The sequence below is a fragment of the Pelophylax lessonae genome (genome assembly GCF_965119305.1).
Source record: "Pelophylax lessonae genome assembly, chromosome: 3".
Taxonomy (NCBI): domain Eukaryota; kingdom Metazoa; phylum Chordata; class Amphibia; order Anura; family Ranidae; genus Pelophylax; species Pelophylax lessonae.
In genome coordinates, this window is record NC_138770.1 from 20,440,618 (window position 1) to 20,453,626 (window position 13,009).

General features: G+C 46.7%; 2 protein-coding genes across 2 annotated transcripts in view; one reads left to right on the forward strand and one right to left on the reverse strand.

Annotated features, from left to right (window-relative positions):
• The window catches only part of LOC309550242 (uncharacterized protein), a gene marked incomplete at both ends in the record, with an annotated part of 302,087 nt that extends 294,475 nt beyond the window's left edge, over positions 1-7,612 (reverse strand). The window contains 2 exons of the mRNA XM_082250653.1: positions 5,922-6,679; positions 7,561-7,612. Coding sequence (XP_082106779.1) covers positions 5,922-6,679; positions 7,561-7,612 — 810 coding nt within the window. The remainder of the gene's footprint in view (positions 1-5,921; positions 6,680-7,560) is intronic.
• Positions 1-13,009, forward strand: part of LOC309548838 (uncharacterized protein) — a gene marked incomplete at its 3' end in the record, with an annotated part of 605,194 nt that overhangs the window by 82,284 nt on the left and 509,901 nt on the right. The window lies entirely within an intron of this gene.

Here is a 13,009-nt window from a genome sequence, read left to right on the forward strand (position 1 = left end):
ACCCCTCTGACACCCTGGGTTTAGACTTTTCTTACTGTACCTCTGTTGTGCGTTATACATTCGAGATATTATTCTGAACGGAGTAGAGTTATTTTTAATCGATTCATTTCTTTTTAACAGCATATACCAACCATAGGGAATACAGACTACAGTAGGGAATATATATATTTATTCATAAGACATGTATTCACAATAAATAGATATGGGTGACACAAAATTATAATCTCACATAAAATACAAACTTAGGCCTCATGCACACTGGACGTTTTTACAGCTGCTGTTAGCAGCGTCAGACGTTTTTTTTTTGCAGCTGTAGAACGCCCATCCATGTTATTCTATGGCCTCATGCACACATAGAGCTTTTAGGAGCTCCAAGTGGCATAGGCGTTTTACAGCTCCAAAAAAAACCCAGGAACTATGGGTTCAGGAGCTCCAGCGTCAAGCTGCAAAAAACGTCTGACGCTGCTAAAGGCTCCATAACGTTGCTTAACGTGCGTTAAGCCACGTTATACGTTTTTTTTCTTCCATTCAAAATCAATGGCTCGCTATGGGAGCCTATTGATTTGAGTGGAAGTCACACCGCAGGTCGGATCAGGGTGATCCGACTTGCGGTGCGACCTGCACTGTGAGAATCTTGAGGGGGAACTCCACGCCAAAATGGGGGAAAAAACGGCGTGGGGTCCCCCCCAAAATCCATACCAGACCCTTATCCGAGCATGCAGCCCGGCATGCCAGGAAAGGGGAGGGGACGAGCGAGCGGCCCCACCCCCCCTGGATCATACCAGGCCACACGCCCTCAACATGGGGGGGTGTGGGTGCTTTGGGGCAGGGGGGGCTCTGCACCCCGCACCTCAAAGCACCTTGCCCCCATGTTGATGAGGACAAGGGCCTCATCCCCACAACCCTGGCCGGTGGTTGTGGGGGTCTGCGGGCAGGGGGCTCATCGGAATCTGGAAGCCCCCTTTAACAAGGGGGCCCCCCCAGATCCCGGACCCCCTCCCTATGTGAATGGGTATGGGGTACACTGTACCCCTACTCATTCACCCCATAAAATGCAGTGTATGGAAATAACGACAGGAGACGTTTTGGAAAATGTATTAAAAATCTTCATCCGGCTCTTGTCCTCTCCGGGGGTCTTCTGCTCTTTTGCTGTCCGCCCTTCTTGTCTTCTCCTCTCCGGGGGTCTTCTGCTGTCTTCTCCTCTCCGGGGGTCTTCTGCTGTCTTCTCCTCTCCGAGGGTCTTCTGCTCTTTTGCTGTCCGCCCTTCTGCTGTCCAATCTTCTTGTCTTCTCCTCTCCGGTCTTCTGCTCTTTTGCTGTCGGCTGTCCTTCTTCCTCTGGTCCTCCGACGACGACGTCTCCAGCGATTATGCCGGCCTCTGGTCTCTGCAGCTAATTATATAGCCATTAGGGGCATGGCCGCCAGATGACGTCATCGGGAGACCACGCCCCCTTGTGACACAGATGGCGTCATCTGTGACACAAGGGGGGCGTGGTCTCCCGATGACGTCATCTGGCGGCCACGCCCCTAATGGCTATATAATTAGCTGCAGAGACCAGAGGCCGGCATAATCGCTGGAGACGTCTTCGGAGGAGGACCGGAGGAAGAAGGACAGCCGACAGCAAAAGAGCAGAAGACCGGAGAGGAGAAGACAAGAAGATTGGACAGCAGAAGGGCGGACAGCAAAAGAGCAGAAGACCCCCGGAGAGGAGAAGACAGCAGAAGACCCCCGGAGAGGAGAAGACAAGAAGGGCGGACAGCAAAAGAGCAGAAGACCCCCGGAGAGGACAAGAGCCGGATGAAGATTTTTAATAAATTTTCCAAAACGTCTCCTGTCGTTATTTCCATACACTGCATTTTATGGGGTGAATGGGTAGGGGTACAGTGTACCCCATACCCATTCACATAGGGAGGGGGTCCGGGATTTGGGAGGGGCCCCTTGTTAAAGGGGGCTTCCAGATTCCGATGAGCCCCCTGCCCGCAGACCCCCACAACCACCGGCCAGGGTTGTGGGGATGAGGCCCTTGTCCTCATCAACATGGGGGCAAGGTGCTTTGAGGTGCGGGGTGCAGAGCCCCCCCTGCCCCAAAGCACCCACACCCCCCCATGTTGAGGGTGTGTGGCCTGGTATGATCCAGGGGGGGTGGGGCCACTCGCTCGTCCCCTCCCCTTTCCTGGTATGCCGGGCTGCATGCTTGGATTAAGGGTCTGGTATGGATTTTGGGGGGGACCCCACGCCGTTTTTTCGGCGTGGGGCTACCCTCAAATTCCATACCAGACCTGAAGGGCCTGGTTTGGAACCTGGGGGGAACCCCACGCCGTTTTTTTTTTCCCCATTTTGGCGTGGAGTTCCCCCTCAAGATTCTCACAGCGCAAGTCGCGCCGCAAGTCGGATCACCCTGATCCGACCTACGGTGCGACTTCCATTCAAATCAATAGGCTCCCATAGGGAACCATTGATTTTGAATGGAGGCAGAAAAAACGCTGCTAACAGCTACTGTGGCCAAACGTGCAATAACGCTAGTAGAAAAAGCTACTGAAAGCACGTTTTTACAGCTGCTGTTTCCCGGCGTTATGTAAACAGCTTTGGAGCACGTTTTTATGACGCCCTGTGTGCATGGAGCCTTAATGATAACGCTAGTTGAATCAGTTTTGCTCAGCAATATAAACCAAAGACATGGTTGTTACAACTGGGAAGGTAATCTAAATATCCTGAGCATACGATTATAGCATACAAGGAAACAAAAATCAAAGAATCAATAATGCATAATTACCACTCCAAAATGGCTGCTGGCTCAAAATGGTCGTTTACCAGAGTCCTAAGATGGCTGCCTTTCCCAAAATGGTGGCTGGTTAGGGAGGAGCTTGCGTCTGGCGTCCTTAAAGTTTTTCAGAGTGTCAGGCGTAGAATGAAGGTGAAGTAAGATGGAGGATGATGAGTGTGTATGGGTGGATGTGTGTGTCTCTATGTCTCGTCTGGGTTACTTTATATATTGTACAGGACAAAAAGGCCATACAAAATTACAATAAACCAAACCCAGAAGGTGGAACTTCTTCCCATTGGTTGGTTTAAATAACCATTAACTGGTTGAGTAATTATGCACTACCTCTACTAACCACCATGTATGTCAGGGAGCAAAAATCTTTGATCGAAGTTACTACATTAATTTATAGTAATAAAAAAAAATGAGAATCTGTCCATATTCTCATGGAGCCGGCATGGCCATCTGAAATTTCTGTAATATCTCTTAGAAAGGTTCAGTTCTGGTAACACCGTTTAATGAGTATACATACTAATACCATATATATATATATATATATATATATATATATATATATATATATATATATATATATATTTTTTTTTTTTTTTTTTTTTTTTTTTTTTTTTTTAATTAGGAAGAAGTGACTTACTTATAGATTATCTAAATTGATACACAATAACCTGGGATTATAATTGTTTGACACATGTGATGTATTCAATCAGAAGGTTATCTACTAGAGAATTATTATGCTAGTAAATAATATAATCAGGACATGGTCTGGGATCTACAATATGAAATAATCTAATTTATTCATCAGCTACTATCTAACTGATATAATCTTCAATGGAGGATTGTCCATATAACCATCATTTCCACATCCCCTCTTGGTATATGATGGAACAAGGAGGTTGTAGATGCTTATGATTATATTAAATTCATATAAAAATACAGTTGGAATAAGTCTAAGTTATTTACCAGAAAATGAACCAAAAACTTTCTTCCCATGGCTCCTCTGTTGTTTATTTTTCCATAGTTGATACAATGGTGTGTTAGTTAGGTAATCCATGATAGAGCTGTCCTGTTAGGATCTGCTATTGTATGGAAAATAACTCATGGCCAGGACACAATGTTTTATGGCTTCTTCAAATATATTCTCTTTTCAAGACCATAGAATATAGTCGTTATCTCCAGGGTTAGTCAACAACGGCTTACCACTTTTCAACAACGAACAATGGAAACTACAAACCGGAGTCTTTTATTGAGTTTCTAGTGAAGGCCATGAATTGAACTTTGTCTCTGGAGTCATGCAGTTCATAATTCTTCACATGCAATATGAAAAATATGCCTATTTCTTACCATAGTTCTGACAACCCATACCCTGATCATTGGTATTTTTAGATATTTATTGCTGGGTGGACTATATATAATCTCTGTGCGCCAGTATCTCCTTTCTCCATTAGCAGATACACAGGATCTCCATCTTCCATAATAACAGAACGGCGATCTACCTTGTTTATATTGGCGGACAACTGTTCTGCCTCTCTCAGGAACGATTGCCGGGTACCAACGGACACCGCATCCACCGGACCCACTGATTGGCTCCTGCTGTGTCCAGGGGAAGCTGGGCGCCGGCGGCTCATGTGCACGCCACAAACCCAAAAAAGCAGATGATGTACAGGTACGTGATTCTGTGCAGAACGGCTGCCCTACCGCAGTACATGGATGTGGGGTAGTCAGAGAAAAAAGTCTCCCTGATAAAGAGACTATGACCTGGTGGATTGCATGCAGAACTCCTGGGCCCAGCTGAGGACATTTAGGACCTCCTGTGCCCAGCTGAGGACATTTAGGGCCTCCTGTGCCCAGCTGAGGACATTTAGTGCCTCCTTTGCCCAGCTGAGGACAATTAGGACCTCCTGTGCCAAGCTGAGGACATTTACGGCCTCCTGTGCCCAGCTGAGGACATTTAGGGCCTCCAGTGCCCAGCTGAGGACAATTAGGACCTCCTGTACCAAGCTGAGGACATTTAGGGCCTCCTGTGCCCAGCTGAGGACATTTAGGGCCTCCTGTGCCCAGCTAAGGACATTTAGGACCTCCTGTGCCCAGCTGAGGACATTTAGGGCCTCCTGTGCCCAGCTGAGAACATTTAAGGCCTTAAGATTGAAGATGTGGTGGATGTCTCCTTTTGGTTTGGGATCTGTGATAAGAGTAGAACTCCTGGAACTCTTCTGGCCCCAGACCTGGAAATGCAGATGACATACAGGTACGTGATTCTGCACTGAACGGCCGCCCTGCCGCAGTACATGTACATGAACATGAAAACTGAGCCTCTAATATAAGTGATAATTCTTTGCCGTTTAAAAACGTACATAAGGAGTGAAATATTTCCCGCACTCTGAGCATGAAACAGGACGCTCGCCCGTATGAACTTTCTGGTTTCTACTAAATAAACCTTTGCTTGGAAAACATTTCCCGCACTCATAACGTTAAAAAGGGTGCTCACCTGGGTGTAAGTAGGTGTTCTTTCTTAGTGAAACATTTCCCACACTCTGCACATGAATAGAGACACTCGCCTCTATGAACTTTCTGGTGTCTAACAGGTAAACATTTGAGCGCAAAACAATTCCCGCACTCTAAACATGAATAGGGAGGCTCACCTATTTGTATTCTCTAAAGGCTAAGAAGGTTTCCTTTACTATTAAAACATTTCCCACACTCTGAACATGAATAAGGAGGCTCAACTGTATGGATTCTCTGATGGCTAAGAAGGGTTCCTTTATTATTAAAACAACTCCCGCACTTTGAACATTAACAGGGAAGCTCCCCCCTGTGGATTCTCTGATGGCGAAGAAGGCTTCCTTTACGATTAAAACATTTCCCGCACTCTGAACATGAATAAGGAAGCTCACCTGTGTGTATTCTCTGATGCAAAAGAAGAGTTCCTTTCTCAATGAAACATTTCCCGCACTCTGAACATGAATAGGGACGCTCATCTGTGTGTTTTCTCTGATGTTTAAGAAGGCTTACTTTATGATTAAAACATTTCCTGCACTCTGAACATGAATAGGGACGCTCTACTGTGTGTATTCTCTGATGCCTAAGAAGGTTTCTTTTATCATTAAAACTTTTCCTGCACTCTGAACATGAATAGGGATGCACACCTGTGTGTATTCTCTGATGGGTAAGAAGGTGTCCTTTACGAATAAAACATTTCCCGCACTCTGAACAAGAATAGGAACGCTCACCTGTGTGTATTCTCTGATGGCTAAGAAGGTTTCTTTTATTATTAAAACATTTCCCACACTCGGAACATGAATAGGGATGCTCTACTGTGTGTATTCTCTGATGACTAAGAAGGTTTTCTTTACGAATAAAACATTTCCCGCACTCTAAACATGAATATGGAAGCTCACCTGTGTGTATTCTCTGATGGCTAAGAAGACTTCCTTTCTGAGTGAAACATTTCCCGCACTCTAAACATGAATAGGGAAGGTCACCTGTGTGTGTTCTTTGATGCCTAAGAAGGTTTCTTTTCTGTGTAAAACATTTCCCGCACTCTGAACATGAATAGGGAAGGTCACCTGTGTGTATTCTCTGATGGCTAAGGAGGTTTCTTTTCTGTTTAAAACATTTCCCGCACTCTGAACATGAATATGGAAGCTCCCCTGTGTGTATTATCTGATGGCTAAGAAGGTTTCCTTTTTGACTAAAACATTTCCCGCACTCTGAACATGAATATGGAAGCTCCCCTGTGTGTATTCTCTGATGGGTGAGAAGACTTCCTTTTTGATTAAAACATTTCCCGCACTCAGAACATGAATAGGGACGCTCCCCTGTGTGAATTCTCTGGTGTTGAAGAAGGTATCTTTTCTGTTTAAAACATTTCCCGCACTCTGAACATGACAATGAATTCTCTCCTGTATGGTATAAAGAAGATTCCCTGAGATGAGATGGTTTCCCGCACCCGCCGGCACTGTCAGATATTAGAGGACTATGTGAAGTATCAGGAGATTCCAATGATCTCCTCCAATGGTGAGGTCTGTCATGTATATTATGAGGAACGGGATTTACTTCTGGAGAACCTGTAGTCACATCTTCCTCCGATGTCCTTCTATTCCCACCACAGTGTCCGTCTGTCAGAAGACAAGAAAAATTACCAAGAGTTTTCCACACTCATATACACTGCTCAACACTTTATAATCAGAGTATAGCATCAAGTCAGGGAAACTCCTGGGATATTCATCTGGTCAGTCAAGTAGCAGAGGGGGTTGTTACCAACAGGTGCACTAGATGGGCAACAATGAGACGACCTCCAAAACAGGAATGGTTTTACAGGTGGAGGCCACTGACATTTTCCCTACTCATCTTTTCTGAGTGTTTTTTTCTTTTAAATCAGAAAAAGTTTTATTATAAAGAAAGAAAAGTCCATTCCATTCGGTACACAATATTTTCGCTTTGTACAGTCATAGACACAGCGATCGTAACCTTCATATATAGTCACTCCTGCATGTTTCCATTCGCCGACTCCACTGACTCCACCCACTCCCCCAATATCTCCTTGGCCTGCCCCTTATCCCGTTCCCTCCTATTTATTCATTCCTAGGAATCATCCTACAGGAGTTAGGGAGAGTGGGATGAAGTGTAAAGTTCAAAGTGGTGGTTGCCAGCGGCAACGGATGGACTTTTGTTGGGACTGTAGTCTGTTCTCTCAAGAAATGTGCAGGAGAGTTAGAGAAGGAGAGTTGCATCACGCTGTACAAAAGGACTGCGTCTGCTTAACAGTGAATGGTGCAAGTGCGGAAGGAGAAAATGATGGCCCAGGGCACGTGGATCGGTGTGACGGGGGCCATGTTTTTGCCAGTGCTATACAGAAAAATGTTGACCGTGCAACTAATGACAGCGGGAAACTTTTCCAGGACAGTATGGGAAGAGTTGTCGGTACAAATGCTATGAAGAGGAATGTCGGCCATCCAATGTCTGACAGCGGGACAATTCTCCTAAATAGCAAAGGGGGGTCAGTTGGCCTGGAGAGATGGAGGTGCAACTGAGGCCCAGGTACAGACAAGGATGGTGGATGCGTGCGGATTGAAGACCACGATCTGCTTTACAGTGACTTTCATGCTGGCTGAGCTGAGTTGGAGCGGCAATGGAAAGGTTACTGTACCGCGCTGGAAAGCGTGCGCTGAGAGATCTGACTAGCAAGAGGAGCCACCGCCAAAGAATCAGCTAATCTGGAGTTGTGGGCGGAGACACCACCCACGCACAGCCAATCTGGAAAGAGGAAGGGGGTCTATAAATTACTTCCGCCTTCGGGTGGGGCAGAGAGGGAGACACGTGTGTGGAGAAGCAAGATGGCAAATGCCGGAGTGAACCGGAGTGCAGAGGCTATCCCACGTGTTGGCGGAGATCTTGCAGAGCAGACCAGAATGTCGACATCGACCCTGTGGGACACTGGGGTGCGATTGGTGCCCGATGGAAGACTGGCGTTGTGTACCAGAGCAGGCATGGAACACTTGGGCCTGGTAGGTCGTCAATGCCTGAATGTTACTATACGGATGCAAGGGTGGGGCCAGTGCGGGCACTGTGGCAATCTGCTGAAGCGGGCGGAGAAGAGTGAAGGACAGCCCAGGAGACTGAATGGGACATGGGAGACCGGGGTCACTCGTGCTCTGTTGGCCTCTGAATCGGGACTCTTCGTGGGCAGAGGAAGAGGAGTGCTCAGGGTGCTGATGGAACTGGGCTCAGTAACATCTGCCAGTGCTACAGAGTGCCACACGAGAGAAACCTGTACTTCCGAGGCTGTGTGCATGCAGGTAGTGAGGGCCGGTGAGCGGCCACCTGATGTACAGAAGACTGCAGTGGCAGACACCAGGTCTGCTCCAACAAAGGCAAAGGGGAGTTGATGGCCTGCGGTGACCAGGGCTGTGAGTCTGAGCAGCAAGGAAGAGGCCGGGGTCATTTATGTGGGGTCTCCTATTATCCAGCATCGCTACGGATCCTTGGAGGAGGGGATCGATGTCTGGAAATCAGAGGAAGAAACTGAGTGGGACTGGGGGGGGTCGAATGAACGGAGCAGTTTGGCCAATCCAAGTGTTCCTGATGAGGAGACTAGAAATTCTGTAATACGTGGACAGTGTGCTAAGAATCTGGGGTTCTGTGAGGCCTACTCTAACCGGGTCCCAGATCTATCCCCTCCTCGGTCCTATGCCCGGGCTCAGGAACAAAATGAGGCCTATGCGTCTCTCATCATTAAGGAGGAGACCCTGTATTCCCCACCTGGGAGAGGCTACAGACAAACCCTCCCCAGGTTCTCCAGACTACAACGGCTGATATAGAGGAAGGTGGCCTTAGAATATGGATATGACTTTCCTTATGCTCCAAGGGAGATTGAGGAAAGGAGAGAGTCTTGGTGTGACGAAGCTGTGTGGGACTTCCTTTATATCCCAAAACACCACCGCAACCAGTCAAAGCCGGAGTTATGGAAAACCTTCCAATCTGTAAAGGCTAATTGGAACTTTGGGAATGCCACCTATATAGATGGAGTGGAGGTTCACCGCCCAGATGGATCTGGCCAGGCTGGTCCATCCGTGTAAAAGACTCAGAGGGGAAAGTTGTGCGAATCCCACATCCTGACTACTATTGCTAAGGACACAGGATGCTGAGTTTAGTGAGGCTGGCTAGCCTGAGTTTGCTTACTTGCTTACAGAAGAAGAGGGGCGGAGAGCCCGAATTTAAAGTGTACAGTGATGTTTCAAGTTTCACCTTTGTTGCTAGGGCCCAAGCCCTAATTTCCAATACCCCTTTCCCTTCTATCCTTGCAAAAGGGATTGGGAAATCTACAAATTACTAGTGCTGAGTGGTTCCACTAAAGAGGGCCAACCCTCCAACTTAAAAGAAGAAGAGACCCTTACTAAAAGAGGACACTAGTGATACTATAACTGTGCTAAAAGGAGATCCTTTGGGCCATTGGGCCAGGATCATGTACCACCTCAAGATAAAAGGACAATCTGTGAAGTAGTTAGGTCATCAGGCTGAAGAGGAGAATTCTTTGCAAAGAGACTCTTTTACAAAGATGCCTTGTGAAGGTACTATTGGGCCAATGGGCCAGTCATGGAACTTTGTTGGGTTGCTACCCAAGAAGAACGGGTAGTGGCCTGAGGTCTCTTCGGTGGGGGGTGCCCTAGTGCCAGGGGCCCCTGAATAGACTGTTAACACCCACAAGTCTGACAGGCTGCTCCAGCAAATATCTTGTCCTTAAGAAGACATGTAGCCTCGGTGCTACAGGTGTGAGGGACACTGTGACCATCAGTCGGATGGACTCCACATGTCTTCGAGAACTTGTGGGCATGGCTGAAATGGAAGAAGAGTCAGTGCCCAGGTGCTAAAGGGACGGTGTCTGTTTCAGTCACTCATTGTGGCTAGAAGGTAGATAGTTAGCTTGACAGGGTTTGGTTGTCACCTGTACAGGAGTGGAGCTGAATGCCTAGTCAAGCCTACCGGAAGTGATATCTGCCAGGATGTGTAGCTAGGGATCTTGGGTGAGAAGGTCGCCTCTGATCACTACATTAGGTAGAATGTTATTAATATGCAAATGTTGAAAGTGTTAACCTTTAATTTTTCCTCTGCAGGCTTGCACGGGATGTCCAGGTCTGGCTAGGCCCTCCATTTGTGAAAAGTGAATGTTATAGTTAGCTAGTTAGTCAGGTTGACATGTTACCCACTCAAGCAGAGTTTTGTTTGGTGGGGGGGGGGGTGCATTAAGTTGTTTTGTGAATATTTGTACAGCATATCTATATTTTTCTAAGTAATTTATTATATGTAGATTTGTTATTTCCCTTTTCCCCCTTTTCCAGGTTTGTGGGATACTCCATTTATTTTTGTAGGAAATTTTTGTAGGGGGCGGCTGCCCCAGAGCCAGTGAGGACATGGCTTGTTTGGTGGGGGGTGGATGTAGCACCCTCCTAGTCAGGTGCTAGAGATTGAGTAAAGTTTTTGGCTCTGTCTGCCTATCAGAGGAGCAGCAGGTAAATTCTATATTGCACTCTGCCTATCGGGGAGCAGGATCTGTGAGTTAGGTCTGCTCAGTGTGCCCAGTGTGTGATTCATCTGGTCTAAGGGAGTGTCCCCAGCTGATCCAATGGGGAGGCACATTGGTTGCTGGAGTAAACCTGGCCAATAACACACAGGCTTTTGATACAGCCCCAAGGATTGGCACAGATAGGTTGTCTCTGTGAATTGTGGGGCAGGGTATAAAAAGCCAGGGGCACATGAGGTAGAGGTCTTTTGGTGGGAAGCAAAGTCCCAGAAGGAGGGTGGCGGCTGCCTCCTCTTCTGCAGCAGTGGGTAATGGTCACAGGCAGTCAGCCTGGTGAACCAGTGGAAAGGAGCTGAACCCAGAGGTCCAGGAGAGCTGACTGGAGGAGTCAGGGCACTGCGAGAATCTGGAAAAACTGTATCGTGAGTACAGAGGATCTTGCAAAGGGGTCTGCCCAGGAAGGGGACAACTCCAGAGTTTATAGTCAGTAGATGGGTGTCAGCTAGTACAGAGAAAGGGGGTACTAGGGGAGTACCCTGAGGAGAAACACAGATAGGAACACTTACCTCAGCTTCATTCAAGTGGCAGGATGAAGTAGCGGCCTTGCCCCATTCTCAAGCTAGAAGTCCTCTGAATTGTGAATAGTTCAACAGTTGGAGTATCCCACTCATTCCTTCTCCCATCCCAATATGAAATAAAACCACAAAAACAACTACCCCTAGACTGATCATTGACTGAGCCAAGCACATAAAGTGTTAAGATTTCTGCAAGTTCTGCAAGCAGTTGCTACAGGTAACACAAGGGAATCCTTAAAGTGTGAAAATTCAGCAGTCCCCTAGGGGGCAGTGCTACACCTTTATATACCTTTCATTTATTCAAGAAGGCTGCCGGGCCAGGGGCCCGTCCCTTGGCTCTTTCCAACCACAACCCCACATAGGATCACGCTCATTCATCCGGCTCCTTGCTGGTGAGCGTCTTAGCATTTTTTTTTGCCATCTCTTAGTAAATTGAGGCCTCTCTCTGTGGGATTCCCCCTTCTCTTTCACTCTCTCATATTCTTTGCTTTCCTGACTTTCCTTTCTTCCCCTCTCATGCCAACTTTGCCTCCTCTCTTTTTATCTCCATTCTCTTCATACCTCCCCCGCTACTTACCCTCCCCTCTATTGGGGGAGATTTTAATATCCCTCCGATTCCTTCGGAGGATACATCTCTGGGATCCTCCTCTGTCCCCCCTGGCGTCCGCAAACGTATTGCAAAGTCCCTCCATAGTGCACAATTGATAGATGTTTGGCACCTGATCCATCCCGGAGAACGAGACTATTCTTTCTATTCCTCACCAACTACACTCTCGTATAGACTATTTCTTGATGTCACATTGTCAATTACACGCGATCCATGACTCTTTAATAGGCTCTATTACATGGTCTGACCATGACCCTGTTATACTTTCTTACACACTAACAGACTTTCGATGGTCCAGAACCCAGATGTGGAGACTAAATGAAAGCCTACTCCAAGATGAGACTGTTGACAGATGTTACTAAAGAATTAGACCATTTCTTTCAGACTAACACCATTGCAGATACTGACCCTGGAATCATTTGGGGGGCACACAAGGCTGTGATTTGTGGGGTGCTCATTAAGCATGGCACCTGGATCAAAAAACAGCGTAGAGCACAACTAGACTCCTTACCCCAAGCTTTGCATGCGATGGAGTCTCATCACAAACATGCTCTGTCACTCTTCTCTCCTCAGAGGTAGAACTTATGACTCTACGTAGGCAAATTAATGACCTTTACTTTACAAAGCTAAGGCAGCCATGCAAATTTGTCATAAAATGTCATACGAGTCGGGAAATAAGTGTGGCAGACTATTGGCTAGATCCCTCCAAGAAGAAACCTATTATCTCCCGCACAGGTCAAAAAGCCACGTTGAATAAAAAACCCCCCCAGCTAAAAGGGATAATATAGCGCTTGCTAGTATGATGCAAATAAGGTAAAAAAATAAATTAAAAGACTAAAAGCATAAATAGCTAAAATATATGCCCTTAAAATGCACAGTAAGACAATATAAATAAATAAATATCAAATTAAGTAAATAAGTGTAATAATAGTGCCAAGTAAAGTCCAAAATAGTTCATAAGTGACTGTGTGACAAATAGTCCAAGAAAAGTGCCAGGAAAAAGTGCCAGTGCTTGGTGCTGGATCCTCCA